Source organism: Chanodichthys erythropterus, chromosome 1, assembly GCF_024489055.1.
Source record: "Chanodichthys erythropterus isolate Z2021 chromosome 1, ASM2448905v1, whole genome shotgun sequence".
Lineage (NCBI taxonomy): Eukaryota > Metazoa > Chordata > Actinopteri > Cypriniformes > Xenocyprididae > Chanodichthys > Chanodichthys erythropterus.
The window spans coordinates 14,847,736-14,873,768 of NC_090221.1; the positions used below are offsets into that span (position 1 = coordinate 14,847,736).

Genomic DNA, 26,033 nt, shown 5'->3' on the forward strand with positions numbered 1-26,033 from the left:
CACACACACACACACACACACACACACACACACACACACACTGTTTATACTATGTGAGGTCCAAATGACCCCACTAAGATAAGATGAGGAATTTATGACGCAAAGACAACATCTTAAAAGTCATATATAAGAATGTTTGACAAAATCTTAAAATTCACTATAGTATGGCCCTTCCCTTCCCTACACTATACGTAAACCTACCCATCACAGCTAATGTAATTTCAACATTCTTATACACACACACACACACACACACACATATATATATATATATATATATATAAATATATATATATATATATATATATATATATATATATATATATAAAAATAAAAATAAATAAATATAGGTATATATATATATATATATATATATAAAGAATGTTTTAAGTTTCTTTAAGAGTGTTAAAACATTCTTATATATAAGAATGTTAAAATTATGTTAGGTTCCTGCGACTGGTAAGTTTAGGTATAGTGTAGGGAAGGACGATAGTAAATTGAGTCAACATTTAGTCACACACACACACACACACACACACTGATGCCTTGATGCTATTTGCACACAATATATTTATCAAAACCAGCTTGTACACACAAACACAAACAGACATATACACACATACTCCCATTCACCCCAATGTAACAACAAAAACAAAAATAATTTTTATAAGCTTAAAATAATCTTATCATCTTTCATTTTTTCTACATTCTTATTGCCATTGGTCATTGTTACAGAATTTGTTATTTTCAATAATTCTAAATTCTAGCAGTATGGTTAAAATATGAAGATTTTTTTTTTCATGCTTCAGTTCTGGTGTCCATTGTTGTAGACATGAAAAAAAAAAAAGATTTTGCACAAATCTTGTTTTTTAGACTCATTATACATTAAAGAAAAGCCTTTTCCTCGTTGGAAAAGGTGTTAAAGCATTGATCTGCACTTATTTAGGCTATAAAAAACGTCCCTAGGGACAGCAGGATGAAAATCTAAACCCTTGTTTTCCTAGAAAATACAAAACTTTATCTTCACTGTCTGGGAAATGACATCATTTTTCCTTGGAAGGGAGTTTTGGTCAGTGACAATGTAACAACTTTTCACCACAAGATGGCTCTATAAGACAAAGACGTGAATGTGCCACGCAATGAGCAAGTAAACACCTCATGGGTGCAAATTAAATGAATAGCTTATGGATTGGGCAGAAATTCGCTTCACCTTGAAAGCGCATTATGTTGTTTTACCACGCTTTAGGTAGATTTTGCCTTTCCCTGTGTCTTTCATGTTTCCTTTAGCAGTCTTTCAAATAAGGGAAACTTTTCACTTGCCATGGTTTGGTTATTATTAACAGATCTTACACGTGATAGAACTGCTATACAAAGGTTTAAAGGCTAGGCTAACATGTTTTAATTTTTTTATTTACAATGATAGTTGCTATGATTGTGTTGATGGAATGGTGATCGACGGCTGGTAAATGATTGGCCTGGTTATTGGCAAATACAAGCTTCACCACAAGACTAAAAGTGATGAATGAACTTTTAAATGGTCTTTCTTTCTTTCTTTCTTGCATGGTTTGAAATGTTTATTTTATATATATATATATATATATATATATATATATATATATATATATATATATATATATATATATATATATATATATATATAATTATATTTCTCAGACTGATGCATTTGTCTAGTGTTTCAGCCCCAGCAGAGGATGAATGGAGATAATTTCACCTGGAGATCAAATGACTGAAGTGAGTAACCATCAGCCAACAGATGCTGATGAGTAAAGTGGTTTATCCTGGATATGTGGTAGGTAAATGCTGTTGGAACATGTTAAAATTCCATGGATGAGTGCTTTTGATGTGTAAACATAAGGCATCAGAATAGTGAGCTAATGTCAGTTAGCGTTTAAATCTCTATACTGCAGTCTTCTTCGTCCCCAAACACCTCCCATTGGGGGAATTGGAGCATGAGAGGGATGGCTAACCAGACAGTGCTGCAGACAGTCAGAAAAGGGCAATATGTATATAGCAGTGAATATGTGCGCAGACACATATGCATTTACAACCAGCCACTAACATGATATCACAACAACAGAAAACCACAACGATCCGATCAATTCCCATATACAAAATCAAGTTGCGCCCAATATTTTTTTTCTTATTCAAGAAGCCATTTCACTCAGATATGTCACAATAGGGATGGAAAAATCCTCTGTTTCATGCCTACTTTAAACAAAATGTTACTGCATTACTTTACTATCTGGCTCAAAATATATCTCACACATATGTCCTTAAACAAAAGAAAGGCTTTGCAGAAATCGATTGTGAATTGTTTGTGTATTTAATTATTTCTGTTTGTATCAGGTAACATTACGTGAGATCCTCTTTCACTAAATTAAATTAACAGCCATTTACCCAACACTAATGGCTGTAACATTTGAGCATGGTTGAGTGAGAGAGCCTGGAGTATGTACATGTTTGTGTATGCATGAACGGCTTTGGGAGTTTAAAGATCTATAGACACTTTGTAGAAACACTGACCTCCTTTCGGTTCCTTTTGGCTCCACACAAGCAAATCTCTCTTGTCCTTTCTCTCATTCTTACTCTCATGCCTTCTTGATTTCTCACACACCGCACAGGGTTTGTGAAAAGACGCTATGCTAGGACTATAACGTCGGGTCTCTGCTTTATATCTCACCTCAAGGGTCCACTGCTTTACACCATTTTGTCTTTCCCCATGAGATTTTATGTGTGACAGAGTGTGAGAGATTAATTTGCGTCCATGATTGGGGTTTTCATGGTTAATTAAGTTCATTGAAAGTTAATTATGGAAACAATGCTTTTCTAGCAATATATTTATCCTTTGAAGTGAGCAGCTGCTTTATGAGAAACTGCAGTAAACTGCAATAAGCTCTCATAACTTGACACTCTAAGCTCTCGTCTATGGATGAAGACAAAAATGAACCAGAGACACAAGAGAAAGTGATTGGCAAGAATGGGGCTAGTCACACTTATGCAGTGATTTCTTAGGTTTAATTCTAAAAGTCAGTTTCTGTACTGGCATATATTATTATTATTATAGTTTCTTTGTTATTGGCCACAAAAAGATGGTGTTAATTTGACATGTTGATTATAGCATCATGGGTAACATTGAAATATTGAATTAATGTTTTGACCTGCAACATGTGACAAACTGCACATGCAAGTGCCTTTTGGTTAAAATCGATCTTTATTAGTTGTGGTTTTATGGTGTTCACCTGTTTACTCAGCAGATATAGCAAAACATATGATGCTATTGGAAAGTTTGGAGGATAAACTTGCTAGAGAATTTATTTTTGTAATGCCAGTGTCTCACATTATGTGGCAAAGTGAACAACCAACTCTTGTAAATGTGTAGCCTATTTAATAAACTGTAGTTTTATGCTCCATTGTGCAGAACACACAACCAGCAAACTCTCCTCCCTCGTGACGCACACCTAGCCAATTGCCCATGCAAGACACGGTGGCAATTTACAGTCATTTTAACCATGTGCAGTTGAGCCTGTAATTATCATAACTTATATTACCACACCAACACTTGCTCTCTCTAAAATGTTATAATATTTAAAGCGACATTAAAATCGCTGACATTGGATATATGGGGAAAACAAACTGACTGTTGAAATATTATTTAATAATATGCCCCGGAATGTATTTAAGTTGTAGAAGCCTTGTTTTCTCATAAGTTCCTGACTTGATTGAGCTCGCGGATGTCAAGTCTCCCGCGCGCGCAAGAGAAGCGCACAGTCTGCCAAGAGCGCGTGAGTCAGTTCGCGTGCAGAAAAGAAAATCCCGTAGATCTTTTATCATTACGCACGCGTTTGTGGGCGATTATCACTGAAAGAGAACCGAACAACTCTTCAGGCGTGAGACACGTTTGTATTTCCACAATCTGAGCGCATTACAAGCCCGGATACCTCATTGTAGCGTATTCAAATGTGTTTGTCTTAATCGCAGGGACTGTCGTGAAGTGTACGGGGAAAATGGATCTGTAAAGGCGCGATCTTTGTCTGTCAGTTGATGTAAGTGTGGACGGAGAGGCTCGTACAGGAGATGGCAGCTCTGATGGCTTCAGGACTTTGGTTTGTCGCACTCACCGTGGCGAGTAAGTAAGCAATCGGCTCTTTTTTCCCCATTGGTGTGTGTTACTGCGTTACTACGCTCTTAACCTCCATTTAATATGGTTACGATTCATAAATGAGCTTATTTTTTATTTAAGTTTTTATAAAGTTAATGAAAGCGTGTGTTTTTTTACATTTCTGGTCAAAATTTGTCAGGTACAAATTGTTAAATAAGACAATTGAGAACAATAAATTATTGTTTAAATATTTTAATATTTAAATGACTGCCCAATAATTAAGACTTTGATGTACGTTGGTTACAAATGTGAAATGAAATCTTTATGAGCATGATAAATATGAGCTAGATCAATTTTGATATTAAAATGATAATAGACCTTACATAATATTATATGTACTAAATATGCATCTGTATTATGGCAAGTATAGCTTGCTTTTGTAAAGGGTTTACACAGACATAATTTTTCAGAAGGGAAAACAAGAATTAAATGGCTCTAGTTATGCAACAATTTACACCAGACATGTAAAAGATTCTCATGAAATCAAATTATATACTGCAAATTATATCAACAAGTCTCTTTAGACCTGTAACCAGTGTTATTAAAGGGGTTAAACTGGGTCAGTCGACATAATGGCACGTTCTCTGTGCCCCTTAGCTCAGTTCACTCACAGATCTGTTTCCATCTGTGAAGTATCACGTCAGTGCCCACACAGCAGACAGTCTTTTGTGAGTGCATCATGTTTCATTGAGTGCAAATGATGAAGTCTTGACTTTTAATCATGTAAAATCATTAATCAGACTCACACTGAACATTAAATAGCTGTAAGATTATTTACAATTAATAGATTACCACCAATAGGTTACACGGTCATATGTTGTTCTCATGATCCACAAGTAGTAGAGCAGGAAAACTTAAGCAAATGTATACAGTTTAGTATTAGAGTGTCTTTTTCAGTCAGTTTCAGGGGATGCACGGTAATAGCATGTGTATATGTGAGTGTGTTTTGGTTCTTGAGGCATGCTAACTCTGTCATAACTCTGATTAGATCTTTTGCTCAGTGAGTCAGAGTTGCAGAGAGTCAGAGTTGCAGAGAGGGTATCTTAAACACGTTCATGAATGCGCACACAAACATACAGAACAGAACTAGACTTCAGAGGAGCGTGTTTCTGTGAAGGACAGCTTTTACTGAAGTCTAATTTTGAATCATTTTGCACTTGCACTTGAACTTTTTTTTTTAAGTTCAGTGAATTAACTTGCTTTATAGCTTAAACATTTCATGTATGATCAAACCCCACAGTTGCACACACTGTTAACTGAAGAAATATATTATGACTGGCTGAACTAAAAAGAGATTTTTTTTATTATTGGTGTGTGTGGTGTAGAGGCAGTGTCTTAACTCAACTATATTAATTATTTATTAGGCCTTGCATTCTAACAGAAAGTAAACTAAGCGCTTGTAAGCTCAATTTCCATATGTTGTGATTGCCATTAGCAGTATCGATCACTGTATCAGTGCTCCCATTAATGATTTTTATTGCTGAAGTATTTCCACTCATTAAGCAGTGGGTCAACACAGGTAATCAAGGTCATGATATGAGAAAACACACATACATGCATATATATATTTTTTTATTTTTTGTATATACTTTAAAATATTTTATGAATTAATATATTTTAAAATGTAATTTATTTCTGTGATGCCACTGTGATGAATTTTCAGCAGCCATTACTCCAGTCTTTAGAGTCACAGGATCCTTCCGAATCAGAAATCATTTTAATATGTTGATTTGGTGCTCAAGACACAATTCTTATTATTATCATCGATTGAAAACAGTTGCGCTGCTTAATATTTTATGGAAACAATGATACTTCAGAATACTTTGATGATCAGAAAGTTCAAACGAACAGCATTTATTTGAAATACAAGTCATTTGTAACATTAAAAACTTTCTTAATAAAAGTATTAATTCCTTCAGGAAAAAAAAAAAGACTTACTGACCTCATACTTTGAAAGTTAGCGTATATAAACTTGTGTATATGAAATGTTACAGTTTTACAGTGTAGTAAAGCTTAACAAGTTCAGAATACTCAAAACATTTGAGGAAACATATTACCTCAAAACATTTAAGTAAACTAACTAATTTTAAGTTAGTAGAACTTAAAATTTTTGCGACAAGTGGGGCGGGGCCGAGAGCCGTGGAAGTGGAGCAAGGCTAGTGTGGTGCACAGGTGTCTCTCATTAACAAACACGTTATCGGCATCCCATTCTCTCCCACAGTTCTCAGCCTCGCCCAACTCATCATAATGTTAATTACATACAGTTCATTTACCTAAACATCATATTCAGATATTGGTTAAATGTTAGATAGCAAACAACAAATGCTATTATAACGATTAAAGAGACTGTCAGTACAATCAAACAACATACACTATATATGGTCTTAAAAGTTTGCAGCCCATCCTCAACCGAACCACAGGCTCTACTCTTCACCACAATGGAAACCCTACAAATCTAACATAACAGAACACAACGTTAAACGCTAACTTATGTCTCCCTGTTAATCTTGTGCAAAAATACACAACATAACACTTAATTTCAGTGTTTATTTATACAGTCTGATGCAAAGCAAAATGGGAATTAGAAATCTGCTTCAACTCAACTCAGTCTTATTAAGTTCAGCTTACTACAATGACATTTTGAGTTCACACACCTTTTTTTCTGTTAGGTAGAATGAACTTTCATTATTATTTGAGTGAAACAAACTCATTTCATTTCATTCATTTCACTTTTCAGTTTTACAATGCCAAACATTGGTTGGAAAAATTTAGTTATGGTAGTTAAATGTGCAGTAAGCAATTTTTCAAAAACGCTTTTGAAAAGTTGCTCAGACCAAGCACCACAACAAATGTGAAGCCAATCAGCATTAAGGGTCGTTTTATGGTGGAGGAGTGAGAGTGAGAAAGAGGGAAATTTGAAGAAAGACTGTTGAAAGAAACAGACAATACAAAAGAGAAAATGTCAGAGGAAAAAGAAGGGTTATCAGGCAAGAGCTTTAGGACCTGTGTTAATATTAGAAAAGCTTTGCATCGGTGGAAAAACCTAAGCGAGAAGGCCTGAAAACGGCCCGTTTCTGCTCCATATGTAAGTAACATTGTTTTTTTGCGGTTTCACAGAACCAAGAAATGCTGTTATTGTAATGCTAGCTATAGTAACAGGACAGTTTTGAGTGTTATTGTTTGTCTGGAGCTGCTGCTGAACTATGTTCATTTTTTATGCTTCCTTGTCATTCGTTCATCATCTTCACTTTATTTTTCGTGAAGCATTATTTTGGTAAATAGACATCCACTCTTGCATTGCATGTGTAATGGAGGCCAGCTAGTGAGAGCTGTGTAAGTAAACCTCGAGATCAGCGCGGAGCTGGCTGCAAAGTGTGCGTGAATTTTGGAGGTGGAGCAATGAAGAGAGGGGTGGGTTTGTTTGGGTTAATTTCAAATATCAACAGTGTTCAACAACAATTCTGGGAGATTGCATAGTGCAGCACGTCCTGATATTGCTGAGTTAGATGCGTTCCTGGGTCAACATATTTTGTTGATCCTGGAACAACATTCTAGTCTGAAAATTTAGTCTTAACCCTATTCCTACCCCTAAACCTAATCCTAGATGTTGACCCAGGAACATGTTGAACTCAGCAATATCAGGTTATGCCATACTGCACCTTTAACAAGATAAATTAAAGTGATAATAACAATGTATTATATAAAAAATAAAATATAAAAACATTTGGTGTTGGTGACATTTTCCTCTTACTAGTAATCTAAAGTTGCTTTTATTGCAACAACAACCTTTTAATTAGTACATTGAAACCTTAGAAAGGCTTGAAACGGCATGCTTTGCCCAATAAATGGAATTCAGGTTACCTGAGCCAGGTTTTGTACAATTGGGTCAAATCATAATCTCTGTAGGAATTGTGAAAATATTTTCTGTTATTGCAGAAAATGTGTGACATACTGAAACCTCCACACAGTCTTAATGTAATGCAAACTGAAATGTGGGGAAGAGCCTTCAGCAGAATGAAAGTGTCTTATCAAGAGTGAGAGAAAAAGCAAAACGCTCTCTTTTAGAGTTAAGAGTAGCATGAAGTGGAGTCGACACTCACACACTGCCCAAGTTACTGCCTGAAACTGCAGCACTGGGGTAACTGTGGGGCCACAGAAATTGAATATGTGTATAAATATTTGGGTAAGTTGTTTGATGCAGTAGAGCTTGGCGCAGATGAAGTAGCTTTTAATAATTTAGTTGGTGGATATTTATGCCTCTCAAATACTGATAACACACATTTGCTGATACACACTGGTTAAGCACCACCCTCTCAAACCATAGAGCACTGTATTTAACGGTACTAAATTAGATTGGAAAGTGTATATGTGCATGTATTCTGTGTGCTAGTGCTAATAGTGAATGCTAAAGTATTTTGAGAGTTAGACTAGGTCTGTGTGTGTTTGTCTGTGTTGGTGTGTATCTGTTGTTGCTGTCTGTGTGATGAGGCAGGTTTTATTTTAGTGCAGCTGAATTATTCACAGAGTTGAAGTGCACCGGTGTGGAAAAGTTTAGTGCATGCAACTGTGAGTGCTTGTGTTGTTGTATAATCTTGAGGTGGTGCAAGTGTGTGATTCTTTTCAAGGCCCTGTCCTGCCTTGTTGTTTAGGAGTGTGTGTGTGTGTGTTTTGAAGAGCCCTGAAGCAGGACACGGTCCTTGTCTGAGCAAGTCAAGGGTTTTAGTAACACTTTTTTTCTTAGGGTTTTCTACAGATATTAGTCACCTCTGTAGACAGCATTATCCACACTATAATCTCTAACTGTTATATTAATGATTTTTTATTATATTGGATTACTGTATTTGTTAATTAATAAGTGCAATCTTCACTATAGTGGAATCTCATTGGATGCAGTTCCTCTATTGGAAGTACAGTGATTGAGTTGTTGTGAATCAAAAGCACCCCCCAATGTGAGTTTTTGGTTATACTCATTAATTTGCAAATATGTGTCAACTAACTCCCATTGGAGAATTTGTAGACTGTTAGGTTGGGTTAGGGTTTGTAGAATAAGTTGGCATGTAGTTGCAAAGTTGCTTATAGCAAAGTCCCTTTAAGACAAGTCATTCCACTTGGTGGCCATCTTTGATATGCCTCTTGGGCATGCAAGTGCAGCTCCTATCTCTTTGAATGGGGAAACATCAAATTCTCCAAAGCTGGAGCTTCTCCGGAGCTTCTAACGACCACTGCAGTGATGCGATGACTTTACCAATTGGTGTTTGGCTCTTATTTAGAAGGCAGGACTTATTCTACCATATTGCACACTTTCTCCCATTTATAACAATACTAGCGACGCATCTTGTGTTATTCTATAGTCCTTGCTTATAGTAAGTAGAATGTTTGTTGGGAGGCCATCAGAATAAAGTGTTAGCAAATATCAACCAGGCAGTCAGCTATGACTGATATATGACTGGTAGTTGACATGTTGTAAAGTTACTTACAGTTAGTAGAATGTTTAAAGTCGGGGACACACTTAACAACTAGCTAAAACATACTAAGGCTGAGCTCAACACACAAAGACTGTTTCCTTTGACTGTAGCAGATTTAAAGGTGCCTTAGAATTGAAAATTTAATTTACCTTGGCATAGATGAATAATTAGAGTTCTGTTCATGGAAATGACATACAGTGAGTCTCAAATACCATTGTTTCCTCCTTCATATGTAAATCTCGTTCGTGCAAAAGACCACTGAAAAACAGGCGAATCTGAACATAACACTGACTGTGACGCAACAGTCGGGATCATTAATATGTACGCCTCCAACTTTTGCATATGCCAGCCCATGTTCTAAGCATTAGACAAGCCAGTATTAAAGTCTGGAGCTGCACAGCAGAATCATCAGATGTTCTGCAGGTATTGTGAAGAGGAAGATGCGATATGCCAGACCCAACAATGCAGAAGAGCTGAAAGGCCACTATCAGAGCAACCTGGGCTCTCATAACACCTGAGCAGTGCCACAGACTGATCGACTCCATGCCACGCCGCATTGCTGCAGTAATTCAGGCAAAAGGAGCCCCAACTAAGTATTGAGTGCTGTACATGCTCATACTTTTCATGATCATACTTTTCAGTTGGCCAATATTTCTAAAAATCCTTTCTTTGTATTGGTCTTAAGTAATATTCTAATTTTCTGACATACTGAATTTGAGATTTTCCTTAGTTGTCAGTTATAATCATCAAAATGAAAAAAAAAAATAAATAAACATTTGAAATATATCAGTCTGTGTTTAATGAATGAATATAATATACAAGTTTCACTTTTTGAATGGAATTAGTGAAATAAATCAACTTTTTGATGATATGCTAATTATATGACCAGCACCTGTACTGTCAAATGTGGTTAAAGTTACCATTGTTTCTTACTGTATTCACGGAGACGAGACCAGCGCCATGTCGTTATTTTCATTTTAACCTGAAAACGCTTGCAGTCTACACGTGCAGGAGCCACGGGCAGCCACGGCGGGTCAGGAGCCTCGGGCGGCCATGGCGGGTCAGGGTCCGAAGATGACCACGGCGGGTCAAAGTCCATTAATGGCCATAGGGGTTTATAGTCCATGGGCGGCCCTAGCAGTTCGGAGCACGCTGATGGTTGCGGCCGTGCAGGGTCCCCACCCACAAGCTCCCCACCCTCTGGTATATGCCCCCCCCCAAAAAGTTCTTGGGGAAATCAACGGTGGCCATGGTCGATTCGTGGACAAGGAGCTCGTGGGGCGCTGGCAGGGCAAGTAGCACAGGTTCTGGAGCGGACTCGATGGCTGGAACAACCCCTATGTTCCTTGACACCAAAGGGGCGGCCATCTTGCCCGTAGGCACTGGCGAAATAGCCATCTTGTCCATCGCATCCAGAGAGCTGAGGTGCGTTGCAACCGGCGAACTTGAGTGCGTTGCAACCGGCGAACTTGAGTGCGTTGCAACCAGCGATCTTGAGTGCGTTGCAACCGGCGAACTTGAGTGCGTTGCAACCGGCGAACTTGAGAGCGTTGCAACCGGCGAACTTGAGAGCGTTGCAACCGGCGAACTTGAGAGCGTTGCAACCGGCGAACTTGAGAGCGTTGCAACCGGCGAACTTGAGAGCGTTGCAACCGGCGAACTTGAGTGCGTAGCGACCGGCGGCCTTGAGAGCGAAGCAGCCAGCTGGGCAAACGGCTGCTCTGAGACGGCAGCAGGCCGTTCTGGGACAACAGCGGACTGCTCTGGGACAACAGCGGGCTGCTCTGGGACAACAGCGGGCTGCTCTGGGACCACAGTGGGCTCGGGCTGGCAGACTGCTCCCAAGTCCATAGAGCTCGAGTACATCCACCACGCACGCATGACAGCCAAGACATAAAAAGTGAAGACAGCCCTCTTGGCCATCACAGGACTGACAGGGAAAGCATGCTGGACTGGAGTGGACTCACTGGCTGGAACGGGCTCTGGGCGATCAGCGGAGACGTGGCGTTGCTCTGGGCGATCAGCGGAGACGTGACGTGACTCTGGGCGATCAGCGGAGACGTGACGTGACTCTGGGCGATCAGCGGAGATGTGACGTGACTCTGGGCGATCAGCGGAGATGTGACGTGACTCTGGGCGATCAGCGGAGACGTGACGTGACTCTGGGCGATCAGCGGAGATGTGACGTGACTCTGGGCGATCAGCGGAGACGTGACGTGACTCTGGGCGATCAGCGGAGACGTGACGTGACTCTGGGCGATCAGCGGAGACGTGACGTGACTCTGGGCGATCAGCGGAGACGTGACTTGGCTCATGAAGATCAACTCTGTTTTGACTTGGCGTTGTTGTGATGGTGGCCGCCATTTTGTGAGTGTCCTTTGGTGCGGCGGCCATTACATGATTAAGCGAGGCGTCACATTTTTCCGCGACACCCACAGTAAATGGAGAGCCCACAATCAATAATGCATACTCCAGAAAATGACTAAGTGAAGAACGGGGTCCCTCACGAATCAACTGTGACTTAAGGGGCTGATTAACACCTTCACAGAAAAAGTCTATGAGCACACAGTCCGGCAGGTCTGAACAATATGCAATGTCCAAGTACTCCTCAATGTAAGTCTCCAGCGACCGTGAGCCCTGCTGGAGCCCTAATAATAATAGTGCAATGTTCCTACCAGACCAGGGTTCACCAGGAAAGCTGCTGGATCGTTGTTGCGGCGAAGTCTTCTGTAACGAAGCGGGGCTGAGCCAGAGATCCATTTGCAAGCTTTATTAAGAATGTGAGCGTGGTCGTACAGGCAGGGGTCAGATTACAGCAAACAGGTACAGCAAGGAACAGGTGGAATCGTAGTCAGGGTACAGGCAGTAGGTCGAGGCAGGCGTGGTTGGGTTAAATGTTTGCCCAACGTGCTGGGTAGTTTTATTTAACTCAACTGTTGTATAAAAATTGAACCCAATGAACCCAAAATATGCTGGAAATTAACATTTATTAATATGTTTAATAAATGAGCATTCATTAATAGGATAATGAATAATAAACAATAAACATTTATTAAATTGCTTATTAATAAATGTACACCTTTTGATTATTATTGTTGCCTCTAGTAATTATGTGATTTTTAATTTCTCACCTATTTTGGATTCATTTCAGCCAGCCATATAGTCATTTTTAATCAGTAGTTGGGTTAAATAAAACTATCCAGCAGGTTGGGCAAACATTTAACCCAACCACTGGGTCAAAACAACCCAATTGCTGGGTTTGTCCATTTTCAACCCAACTTGGGTTGTTTTTAACCAAACATTTTTTAGAGTGTATACACCGGCAAATCAGAGCATTTTTAATCCCACCCCAAAATAGGCAGTTAAAACATGGTATGATAAAAAATCTAAGGGGTATTTTGAGCTGAAACGTCTCTTAGACCTTAGACTTATATTACATCTGGACTGGAGTGGCAGACTGCACCTTTAAATACTTACACATGGAATTTAAACAAACACCGACTGAACACAACTGGCTCTGACTCTGCGCGTTTGGGCATGATCAGTCGTAAGTATCAATTTACATTCATAATCGGCCTTACAATCGTTAAGTGTTACTGTTTTTTCTCCTACAGAGTTTTGGGATATTACAGTGCAAAGTTGTTTATACTGGAATTGTAGATTTGAATACACACTGTTAGTGTTAAACAAAGCAACACAAAACAAAGTCTTTTACTTGATGTCACTTTGTTTTTTTTCTTGAATATTACAATGTATTCTAGCAATCTGATATTTACTATTGACTAAGCTGTGACTAGAAGCTGTTCCATTATGTTGCCTTGCCCATAATATGTAACATGATGCAACTGAAAACCAAAGCTAACATGGTTACTGCTTTGTTTGTAGTGTTCATTTATGGTCTACCATTTTGCTCACTAACCAATCACTATGATAATTACTGTCAGACTCTGCTTTCATATGCTGAAATATGAGAGCTTGTGATAAAGAGAATGTGTGCTGATGGGGCAGTGATGGGCTGAACTGCTGACTCATGTTTGGCATTAAAGAATGATCGTCCCCTTAGGGTTTTAATGAGAGATGTGGCATAGGGCTTCTATGACCCTCTGCATGCTGTCCCTGAATCATGAGGACTGTTGCTTCGGTGCATCTTATTTACAAATTAATGGGGCTCATTATGTAACTGTCCGGATTCATAATAATGTATGTGTTAATTCTTTTGAGTTGGTAATGGAATTGGACATTTACCACAGGTATAGCATTAACATGCGCTTAGAGAGTTTAAAAAAAGATTTTGTTTTTGTAGATATGTTTTTAATAGAGCTGTCAGTTGAATAATTGATTATATCATAAGATAATAAATACATTATTATAAAGCATTGAATGGACATTTTAAAAAAAAGTGTCTTTAGTAGTTAAAAAGTTAATTTATCTGTACATACGCAGTCTGGCGCCTTTGCCGTTTCAAATAAGAAAAAAGTGTTCTCAAAAGATGGTTGACTAAAAAAAAGATATTCTTGGATAGTTTCAGATTTTGTACTGCTTTGTTTGCACATGGATCCCAAAATCGCTTATCGTGATTTTCATTTAATATCTCGTATGTTTCAGCGTACTTGTTGAGCTGTTAGTCAGATGGAGTATGTCTCACTGAGCATAGGCTGGGTGATTGTGTGTTGAATGCTGACTGCTGCCCCAGTGCTTCTTCTGTCAACTTTAATCTTGTAGTCTCTGTACTCGTTGTCCCCACAGTACACTGCTTGTCCACAGAGTGATGTCATTTGTCCTGACTTGCTGTCCCTTAGAGACAGTGGTACAGAAACACCAGTGGAGTTTTGGGATTTTCTTTTGCTTCTTTCTGAAACTTTTTGGCCTCCCTATTTTGATGTGCATATAGTGTTCGGTAACATTTTATTTTACAGTGTCTTTGTTACATGTTACATGCACTTACTTTAATAACAGTTATGCATAATTACATGCAACTAGCTCTAATCCAAACCTAATATAACCCTAATAGTAAGTACATGTTAATTAATATTACTCAGTACTTGTATAATATATAATTATAATTATAAGTATACTAATGTATAATTGCACTATAACAACAACACTTTAAATAAAATGTAACCTTGTGTTTTTAAAATTAAGTACATTTGCTAATAATGGGTAAATTTTGAAAATCTAACAGTCATAAGTTTTTATTGGCCATAAAACTATTTTTCATATTATTTCCTTACAATATAGTTATGATCAATTGTTTAGCTGTTATTTGGAGTATTCTTTTATTTAATCATTTTTTTCTGGAGTATACAGTATAAAACTTGAGAACACTATAAAAGAACTGTTAAACATTTGATGGTAATTTTTTTCGGTAACACTTTATTTTGATGATCCCCTTTTAGACATTTTGTTGACTATAAGTAACGTTGCACCTCCATGTCAAATAAATCTCATTAGAGTATTAGTCTGCTGTTTCTGCTAACACATTATTGTGATGGTCCCCTAACAGACATTCTACTGACTCTAATAAACTTTTTAAGCAGACGTAAACTTATTCTACTAACCCTAACCCCTTATTCTACCAGCCCTACTCCTAACAGTCTACTAACACTCAATTAATACTCCAATGAGAGTTGGTTGACATGTAGGTTACTTTTAGTCAACGGAATGTCTAAAGTGGACCATCAAAATAAAGTGTAACAAATTTTTTCTCTATGTAAAGGCTGTTTGGAGACAGTAATTGAGTTTTTTTTTAATTTATTTTTTTTATAGAAATTTTAGATCTTTTAGATTGAGATTCAATTCAAAACCTCTTTAAAAAAAACAAAAAACTGTTAACTGCTTTTTTTTCATGTCTGTTTTTTTCAGCTGTATGTTGTTCAGAGGTGGAGGAGCGGTTGATAAACTATTTACTCTCCCCTGACCGATACAACAAGCTGATCCGGCCAGCGGTCAACAAGAGCCAGCAGGTCACCATTGCAATCCAAGTGTCTCTTGCCCAACTCATCAGTGTGGTGGGTATAGTTGAAACGTGAAAAGCTGCCACACATTGCTTATTTTATTATATCAGTGTTATATATTGATGTTTGTATTACAGAATGAAAGAGAGCAGATCATGACCACCAACTGTTGGCTTACTCAGGTATGAGCAGTGGAACTTTTGTGTTTGTGTTGTAAGTTTTTCCAAATAAAAGTCTTTCTAAGGCGTGTGTCTTTTGCAGGTATGGAATGATTACCGTTTGATGTGGGATCCAGAGGAGTATGAAGGGATCAGGAAAGTTCGCCTTCCTTCCCAGCATATATGGCTGCCTGACATTGTCCTGTACAACAAGTGAGAAACTTTCTAGTACTTTAAGTACAGCAAGGTATTTTGTTCTGATTTTATTTTAACCTGTGAACACTTAAAAGGGATAGTTCACCCAAAAATGAAAATTCTGTCATCATTTACTTTACACTCATGTCATTCCAAACTTGCATGGGTTTCTTCCTTCTGCAGAAAACAAAAGAGAATATGTTGAAAACAGTTTTGCTTATACACAAAAGGGCTTTTCACACTTTTCACACATCGTTCTAAGCACCGCTTTTAACCCCGGGTAAAGGAGCATTTCACACTTGTAATTAAGAAGTGGGCTTAGCACTGCTTTTTACTGCTCCGGAACAGGGTTAGCACTGCTTTAACTTGTAGTTTGAAATTATGCTGTATTAGAATATTACAACTAGATGCCTCATATTCACGTGCTTTGGACAGTCAGGGAACACCGCATGTTTTGTAAACATTAGTTTCAGTTGAGGGGAAAAATGTCAGATGTTACAGAAGTTACCATGAAGAAGAGACCGTTTCATTCTTAGCTTTATAGACCCAGGGTTAACTATTTCAAGTGTGAAAAGCCCAAAACCACACTGGACCTCATTCATTTTATTTGTATGGGCAAAAATGTAATTCAATTGAATTTAGTTAATGTTTATTTGTATAGAACTTTTCACTATACATATTGTTTCAAAGCAGCTTTACAGGGAGTGCATGTCAACATTACAATTTAGAGTAATCTGTTATCAGAGTTGACTGTGTCCAAACTATGTAATTTCAGAAATGTATATATGTAATCATGCAGTTAGCTAACAATGTAATAATTTAGGCAATTTAATTTACAATCACTGTTAGCAAATTAATTTAATGGGTTAGTTCACCCAAAAATGAAAATTCTGTCATTTATTACTCACCCTCATGCCGTTCCACACCCGTAAGACCTTTGTTCATCTTCAGAACACAAATTAAGATATTTAGTTGAAATCCGATGGCTCCGTGAGGCCTTCATATAGGGAGCAATGACACTTCCTCTCTCAAGATCCATAAAGGTACTAAAAACATATCTAAATCAGTTCATGTGATAACGACTTATTTAGTGATGGCCGATTTCAAAACACTGCTTCAGGATGCATCGGATCATAAATGAATCAGCGTGTCAAATCTGCTGTTCGGAGCGCCAAAGTCAGGTGATTTCAGCCGTTTTGCAGTTTGACACACGATCAGAATCACGATGCGATACATTGATTCATTTTTGATCCAAAGCTTCTTGAAGCAGTGTTTTGAAATCGGCCATCACTAAATAAGTCGTTATTTTGTTTTTTGGCGCTCCAAAAATATTCTCGTCGCTTTATAATATAAATATTGAACCACTGTACTCACATGAACTGATTTAGATGCGTTTATAGTACCTTTATGGATCTTGAGAGAGGAAATGTCATTGCTCCTTATAGAGGCTTCACGGAGCCATTGGATTTCAACTAGAATATCTTTATTTTTTGTTCCGAAGATTAATGAAGGTCTTACAAGTGTGGAACGGCATGAGGGTAAGTAATAAATTAATAAACGGTAATAAACAGAATTTTAATTTTTGGGTGAACTAACCCTTTAAGGCAAAAACAATGAGCTCGTGGAATTAATGAATACATGTTAACAATAATTAGGATATAGCAATATTTGAAATGTGCATGTTGATCCAGGGTTTGCGTCATCTGAAGTCCTCGCAGGAGATGTCGCAGATTCTTCACAGGTGTTGGTCATCTGAAGTCTTCAAATTGAAGCTGATGTACTCTGTAGTCACCTAGGGACGGGTGTCCTGAGATAAAACAGAAAAACAAATGGAGAATAATTAGCGTAGCTGCTGTTCATAACATCAAGCAAAGATAGTCATGTGCAATTGATCTGAAATTAGATGCATTATGCGAATGCTTGGCTAAAGAGAAGCGTCTTTAATCTATATTTAAACTGGGAGATTGAGTCTGAGCCCCGAACATTATCAGGAAGGCTATTCCAGAGTTTAGAGCTCTCCCTCCTTTAGTGGACTTAGGTAAAACCAGAATTCCTGAGTTTTGTGATATTAAAGAGCATGAAGGATTGTAGGGCAATAGAAGATCAGTTAAATACACATGAGCTAAACCATTTAGGGCCTTATAGGTCAGTAGCAATACTTTATAATCAATACGGAACTTAATAGGTAACGAGTGTAGAGATGATAAAATTGGTATTATGTGCTGCAGAAGAAGTAATATACATGTATGGAAAGACAAAATGATGACAGAATTATATATATTTTTTTGTCTGAACTATCCCTTTAAATAATTTAGAAGAGGCTTTATTTATGCAAAGGTTGAATCCTTATAAAAAATACAGGTTGCAGCCGGAGACTTATTTTGTAATCTTTTTACAATGCTGCATCGATGCAGGATTTGGGCAGGGTTTCACCTTTTCAAGGGCACAGTTACTGTGTTAATCTCTGGAAGTGAGACTGAGATTAAAATGACAGTGTTTTTGCATGATGATGAGCTGGCACTTGGGATAAGAGTATCAGCTTTGAGTTTCACCTTTATTATGCACTTTATCATTCACACAAGCAAAATAGGATACTTTGTTTTTTTTTTTATTTAAAACAACATTGTGTTTGTCATTTTTAGTGCTGATGGGACATATGAAGTGTCTTTCTACTCCAATGCGGTCGTGTCAAATAACGGTGAGGTTGCCTGGCTACCACCAGCCATTTATAAGAGTGCCTGTAAAATTGAGGTCCGGGACTTCCCCTTTGACCAGCAAAACTGCACACTCAAGTTCCGTTCATGGACTTATGACCACACAGAAATCGACCTTATCTTGCTGTCAGACTTTGCCAGTAGAGATGACTTCAAGCCAAGCGGTGAGTGGGATATTGTCTCCCTACCTGGTCGCAAAAACGAAGACCCTAATGACGTCACATATTTGGATATAACGTACGATTTTATCATCAGACGTAAACCGCTGTTCTACACCATTAACCTAATTATCCCCTGTGTTCTCATCACTTCACTAGCCATCTTAGTTTTTTACCTACCATCAGACTGTGGGGAGAAGATGACTTTGTGTATTTCTGTTCTTCTGGCCTTAACTGTCTTTCTCTTACTGATTTCCAAAATCGTACCTCCGACCTCACTCGCTGTGCCCCTCATCGGAAAGTACTTGATGTTTACCATGGTGTTGGTGACTTTTTCAATTGTTACAAGTGTGTGTGTGCTGAATGTGCACCATCGGTCCCCAAGCACACACACTATGCCAAAGTGGGTTAAACACTACTTCCTGGCCCGTTTGCCTGCTTTCCTCTTCATGCGACGACCAGCAGAGTCCAAAAAACGGGAGAAATTTCACAGGAAGCACCAGCAGTGCTCTTCATCTGATCTCCCAGCAAAATGTGAGGCTGATGAGACTGATTCCACCTTCTTTGTCAATGAAGATTCTGCCAAGCACATCGGTTGGAGACCTGGCGAGTTGCAGGAAAACACAGAGTTTCGTAAGCGAATGGCGGTAAAATGCTCTGCGGATGTGGAGGAGGCTGTGAAGGGGGTCCGATACATTGCTGACAAGTTGAAGAGTGAGGATGATGATGAAGGGGTGAGTGCTTTTACTCAAATACACTGAAAAAATAAAAATGATAAGTGGACCAAATTAAACTGAGAACATCTTTTGTCTGTGATTTCAACCAATAATTGTTTAATACATATAAATACAAACCCGATTCCCAAAAAGTTGGGACACTGTACAAATTGTGAATAAAAACAGAATGCAATGATGTGGAAGTTTCAAATTTCAATATTTTATTCAGAATACAACATAGATGACATATCAAATGTTTAAACTGAGAAAATGTATAATTTTAAGGGAAAAATTAGTTGATTTTAAATTTCATGGCATCAACACATGAACACAAGGCCATGTTTACCACTGTGTGGCATCCCCTCTTCTTTTTATAACAGTCTGCAAACGTCTGACTGAGGAGACAAGTTGTTCAAGTTTAGGAATAGGAATGTTGTCCCATTCTTGTCTAATACAGGCTTCTAGTTGCTCAACTGTCTTAGGTATTCTTTGTCGCATCTTCCTCTTTATGATGCGCCAAATGTTTTCTATGGGTGAAAGATCTGGACTGCAGGCTGGCCATTTCAGTACCCGGATCCTTCTTCTACGCAGCCATGATGTTGTAATTGATGCAGTATGTGTTCTGGCATTGTTATGTTGGAAAATGCAAGGTCTTCCCTGAAAGAGACGACGTCTGGATGGGAGCATATGTTGCTCTAGAACTTGGATATACCTTTCAGCATTGATGGTGCCTTTCCAGATGTGTAAGCTGCTTATGCCACATGCACTCATGCAACCCCATACCATCAGAGATGCAGGCTTCTGAACTGAGCGCTGATAACAACTTGGGTTGTCCTTGTCCTCTTTAGTCCGGATGACATGGCGTCCCAGTTTTCCAAAAAGATCTTCAAATTTTGATTCGTCTGACCACAGAACAGTTTTCCACTTTGCCACAGTCCATTTTAAATGAGCCTTGGCCCAGAGAAAACGTCTGCGCTTCTGGATCATGTTTAGATATGGCTTCTTTTTTGTCCTATAGAGTTTTAGCTGGCAACTGCGAAAGGCACGGTGGATTGTGTTCACCGACAATGTTTTCTGAAAGTATTCCTGAGCTCATGTTGTGATTTCCATTACAGTAGCATTCCTGTATGTGATGTAGTGCCGTCTAAGGGCCCGAAGATCACGGGCATCCAGTATGGTTTTCCAGCCTTGACCCTTACGCACAGAGATTGTTCCAGATTCTCTGAATCTTTGGATGATATTATGCGCTGCAGATGATGATAACTTCAAACTCTTTGCAATTGTTCTCTGAGAAACTCCTTTCTGATATTGCTCCACTATTTTTCGCCACATCATTGGGGGAATTGGTGATCCTCTGCCTATCTTGACTTCTGAGAGACACTACCACTCTGAGATGATCTTTTTATACCCAATCATGTTGCCAATTGACCTAATAAGTTGCAAATTGGTCCTCCAGCTGTTCCTTATATGTAAGTTAATGTATATGTAACCTCTTATTGCTACCTGTCTCAACTTTTTTGGAATGTGTAGCTCCCATGAAATCCAAAATGAGCTAATATTTGGCATGACATTTCAAAATGTCCCACTTTCAACATTTGATATGTTATCTATATTCTATTGTGAATAAAATATAAGTTTATGAGATTTGTAAATTATTGCATTCCTTTTTTATTCACAATTTGTACAATGTCCCAACTTTTTTGTAATCGGGTTTGTATGTATATATATATATATATATATATATATATATATATATATATATATATATATATATATATATATATATATATATATATATACACATATATCAAAAGTACCGACCGCGATACCATGTCAGTACTGAAATTTTAAAAATATGACGCTATGAGCGCTGTTGATCAGATTCTTAAACACCTCTGATTGGCCATTGTTCATGCACTCATCGGATATGTCTGTGATTGGCTAAAATGATCAACGCTTCAAAAACATGCTGTAAATAGTCATTAATAATGCTCTTCACTGAGCATTTACACAGATACACAGGGGAGCATTTGAAAAGAGGCGTCTATCAGCGGACTGTCCACTGAGAGATGCCTGCTTTCAAAAGCTCCCACTCCCGCTTTCAAAATGTTTTCAAATTCAAACACTTCCATGTGATTTCAAACGCTCCTGTGCATTGATCATTGTAGCCAATCACAGACATATCCGATGAACGCATGAACACAGTGGCCAATCAGAGGTGTTTAAGAATCCACTCAACAGCGCTCAAAGCATCACATTTTTTAAATTTCAGTGCCGACTTGGGATTGCGGTCAGTACTTTTGACAACAATAGATATATACAATTTCAAAACAACCACATCTGGTAGTTAGTTTATTAAATAAAAAAAGTTTGCGTAGGTCAGGATTTCAGTACATCCAGTTATAACCTGCTAATGAATTGCTCGTTTCGACTGAGCGGTACAGTTCAGTTCAGTTCAGTATAGTACAGTACGATTTGGGACGGTAAACTCTGATCCAGCTTGCGTTTCCAATGCCAACAGTACCCTTACTTGACAGGTGCGGTGTATGCCGGAAAGTAGCGATTGGTACCGGTACTATAGGTACTATTGTGCTAGGTACCTCGGCCGAAGGGTCCCAAAATAGTGGTATGCAAGGGCGGACTGGCCATCTGTGTGATCTGGAGATCACAGAATGGCCGGTACTCCAGGATACTCCAGAATGGCCCACCACCCGCCACGCACGCAGTCATCATCTGTTTTTTTCCCCCACTAATCTGTTTCACACTCCAGTACTGTAGGTGGCAGCAATGCACCTTTAAGTTGGATGCCAGCTGCACTGGCCATGGCCGACAAGTAAGGAGAAGAAGAAGTGGAAGAGTAGGAAGAAACCAACAGCAAAGACGTTAGATAGAAGAAGCATAGAAACAAACAAACAATATGCATAACGCGGCTGCGGGTAAAAAAACGGAAAGAAAAGGGTGGGGCTGAGAAGGCGAGAGGAAAAAAATTGTGGAATTTAGATACTGTAGCCGCTAAATGTTGCAAAATTTTCTATATGAGTATTCGAGTTAATCTAGAATAATATGCTTTTAACACAACATCTAGTCAACATCAGTGCTATTGCTATAATTTGGATGGTATAGTATCATGAGCCACAATTAAAGTCTTGTGACACTCATGCCAGGCGTTATTGTTGTTGTTGTTGTTGAGTTTCCGCACGCCGATTGCTTTGGGCCGGGCCCAGGGCCGTTTCTTAGTCCCAGTCCATCCCTGGTGGTATGGTACTGTTCGGAATTAGGTTACTATTTACAACTTCTGACAATGGCAAAAAATGTATACCGTACTGTACTGTACTGAACTGTACCTCTCAGTGGAAACGAGCCATAAGTATCCTTCCAAATTTTAAATTGATTGCACCCAATGAAATTAAGTATAATAATAAAGAATTATGTTGCAGTAGCTCCTTGTAATTAACTAGATTGAAAATGCACCAAAAGAATGTGAGAGGGTTACACAAACTTCTGTCACTGCAAATTGAATTCTTTGTGCATACCTCATATATATGCTAAATAATTATCTTACACACAAGACTAAAGAAATGGTAACACTTTAGTTTAGGGTCCAATTCTCACAATTAACTAGTTGCTCATTAGCATGCATATTACTAGGATATTGGCTGTTTATTAGTACTTATACTACAGGGCTGTTTAATGCTCGAATCTGATTGGTTGACAAACGTTCTAAGGTGTGCAGTTATTTTCAGGGAAACGCACGGCTAAAGTAGTTCTAGCAGGTCTTGACCGCATTACAGCTCCATATCACTTTGCCAAATGATTTCAGTTATCTCAATAGGTCCTTACAGCCTACAACCGCAAAAGAACCAAAACCCACAATGACACCGACCAAGCAAATCTAGTAAACAATAGGATGAAAAGGACGAATAATTGTCATGGTTTTTGCCACAAAATACGTTTTATTGTGTTCTTAAAGCGCATACTCTCTCACTCGTGCTCTCTCTCTCTCTCTCTCTCTCTCTCTCTCTTTAAAACGTACACACGACACATAGCCTACTGTATTGTATGGACACATAAAATAGTAAAATAGTTTAGCAACTTAAGATACAAGAAGATGTCTTGAGGTGTGGTAACCGTAGCGGAATAATTGACTCCGGGCCGTTAAATTCTTAGAAAATAATGCACACCTCATGAGGTGTAACGGTGGAAACTCCTCTTCGTGGCTGCATTACTACCTCGGGTGTGCATTATTTTCTATGAATTTAATGGCCCGGAGTCAATTATTCCGCTACGGTTACCACACCACAAGACATCTTCTTGTATCTTAAGGACAGCCTGTCGTCATTTATTCCTTACTTATAAAGCACATATTAATGCCTTATTCTGCATGACCATATTCTACATCCCTTAATCCTACCCCATACCTAAACTTAACAACTACCTACTAAATATTAATAAGCAGTAATTAAGAGTTTGAGGCAAAAGTCGTAATTAATAGTTAGTTAATAGTGAGAATTGAACTCTGATCTAAATTGCGACTAAAGAAATGATCTTTAGTTTAGTTTATTTAGTTAATTATGTATTTCACAAAAAAATTCTAATTAATCCGTGCATATTCTGTCTTTCTCACAGATTGTCGAGGATTGGAAATACGTTGCTATGGTGATTGACCGTCTGTTTCTGTGGATCTTTGTTTTAGTGTGCGTTACAGGAACCCTCGGCCTCTTCACGCAGCCGCTCTTCAAGAGCTATAACACACCCACCAGTGATGATTTGTAGATCACATAAAGTCAGACCAGCTTCAACCCAACCCACATATCTGTTTATTTTCAGTGCACACCCCACAACCCAGTCTTATCATGAACTTGACATGACAACCTGCTTATATCAATAAATACTGTAGCAAAAAACCAGACAAAGAACTTCAAACCTGACACTTTTCATAAAGCGTTAAGCTCTGTGTACCATTCAGTGCACAATGACACAAAATTCTTAGATGCCGTTGAGTCAGAGCACAATACTGGACACACACTGAATATTTATATGCCCCTTACACTGACCCGAACTCAAAAACCCTTCAGAGCTGTCATTCATCCACAACATTTAGCCCTGGAGGCCTCAGCATTCTCTAACCTCTCATAGAAAATAACTCCCCAAATCCCAAAATGACTCCAAACCAACACTCCTCTTGACTTGATTTGTCAAAACTGAGTGTTTTTCTGAAAAAATTATCATTTTCTGAAATTCCCAAAATGTTCATGTGCAGGATGATTACAAATAATTACAGTTAGACAATGCAGTCTACATAGAGAACACACATCAGGGGAACTAATTATAGACCTGAAACCGGAACATAGATTATACACCTTAACATAGTGTACTACACACGTGCATGTACCTTTCTTTAACACACGTTCACATCCCCCCTTCCCCCATTATACTGTTAGATTGGTTTAAAAGTTACATAAACAGCATCTTGCAACAGCATTTTGACTGACATATTTACAGACAGATTTTTGGACATGCTGTCGTCGGAATGACTCATGAGTGCTTAACATATTATTATCATAATGTTATTTTATGATTATGTGATGGATTAAGAAAAGTAAATTAAAACCATACAAAATTGTGCCATGTCTGCGTTTTCATTTACATACATTTTACTGCTAATGTGTATGTGTGTATTTAAATAATTTCATAAGTCATAAGGGCAAAGATTCATATAATGTTATAACATGTTCATATAATGTCTTCATATAATGTTATAACACTTTACAATAAGGTTTCATTTAATATAAGTTAACTACATTAGTTAACATGAACTAACAATGAACAGTACTTCTACAGCATTAATTAATCTTAGTTAATTTCAGCATTTACTAATATATTTGTAAATGTTATATACTAATATATTTGTATCAAACTGTGTCTGTTAAAGGGATAGTTCACCCAAAAATGAAAATTATCCCATGATTTGTTCACCCTCAAGCCATCCTATGTGTATATGACTGTCTTTTTTTCAGATGAACACAATCGGAGTTACATTAAAAAATATCCTGGCTCTTCTAAGCTTTATAATGGTATGTGAATGGTGCAACTGATTTTGAAGTCCAAAAAAGTGCATCCATCCATCCATCATAAAAGTAAATAGACTTGCAATAGTCGTATGGATTACTTTTATGATAGATGGGTGCACTTTTTTGGACTTCAAAATTAGGAGCGCCATTCACTACCAATATAAAGCTTGGAAGAGCAAGGATATTTTTTAATATGACTCCAAATATGTTTGTCAGAAAGAAGATAGTCATATACACCTAGGATGGCTTGAGGGTGAGTAAATCATGGGATAATTTTCATTTTTGGGTGAACTATCCCTTTAACATTAGTTAATGCACTGTGAACTTTTTATTAATAGTTTAAAATGAAATATTCAGTGCATTTAGCATAATCATTACAAAAGACATAAATCCATAAAACAACATTAGAAAAGAGAATCTGT

General features: G+C 38.0%; 1 protein-coding gene across 3 annotated transcripts; it reads left to right on the forward strand.

Annotated features, from left to right (window-relative positions):
* The first annotated feature begins 3,593 nt into the window (after positions 1-3,593).
* On the forward strand, positions 3,594-25,078 carry chrnb5b (cholinergic receptor, nicotinic, beta 5b). Of its 3 annotated transcripts, none has more exons than XM_067381013.1 (7): positions 3,594-3,908; positions 4,000-4,147; positions 15,508-15,653; positions 15,737-15,781; positions 15,861-15,970; positions 18,595-19,558; positions 24,167-25,078. In XM_067381013.1, the coding sequence occupies exons 2-7, from the start codon at positions 4,096-4,098 to the stop codon at positions 24,311-24,313; spliced, it is 1,464 nt and encodes a 487-aa protein (XP_067237114.1). In that variant the 5' UTR covers positions 3,594-3,908; positions 4,000-4,095; the 3' UTR covers positions 24,314-25,078. The 3 variants fall into 3 exon arrangements, with proteins under 3 accessions (XP_067237114.1, XP_067237105.1, XP_067237122.1); XM_067381004.1 differs by having other exon boundaries at positions 3,880-3,917; XM_067381021.1 differs by lacking the exon at positions 3,594-3,908 and having other exon boundaries at positions 3,933-4,147.
* Positions 25,079-26,033: the final 955 nt, after the last annotated feature.

Coding starts and splice junctions, on each gene's coding strand:
- chrnb5b (XM_067381013.1), top strand. CDS start 4,096: ATGGCAGCTCTGATGGCTTCAGGACTTTGGTTTGTCGCACTCACCGTG. Junction 4,148..15,507: donor TGTCGCACTCACCGTGGCGA/GTAAGTAAGCAA, acceptor TGTTTTTTTCAG/CTGTATGTTGTTCAGAGGTG. Junction 15,971..18,594: donor GACATTGTCCTGTACAACAA/GTGAGAAACTTT, acceptor TGTCATTTTTAG/TGCTGATGGGACATATGAAG.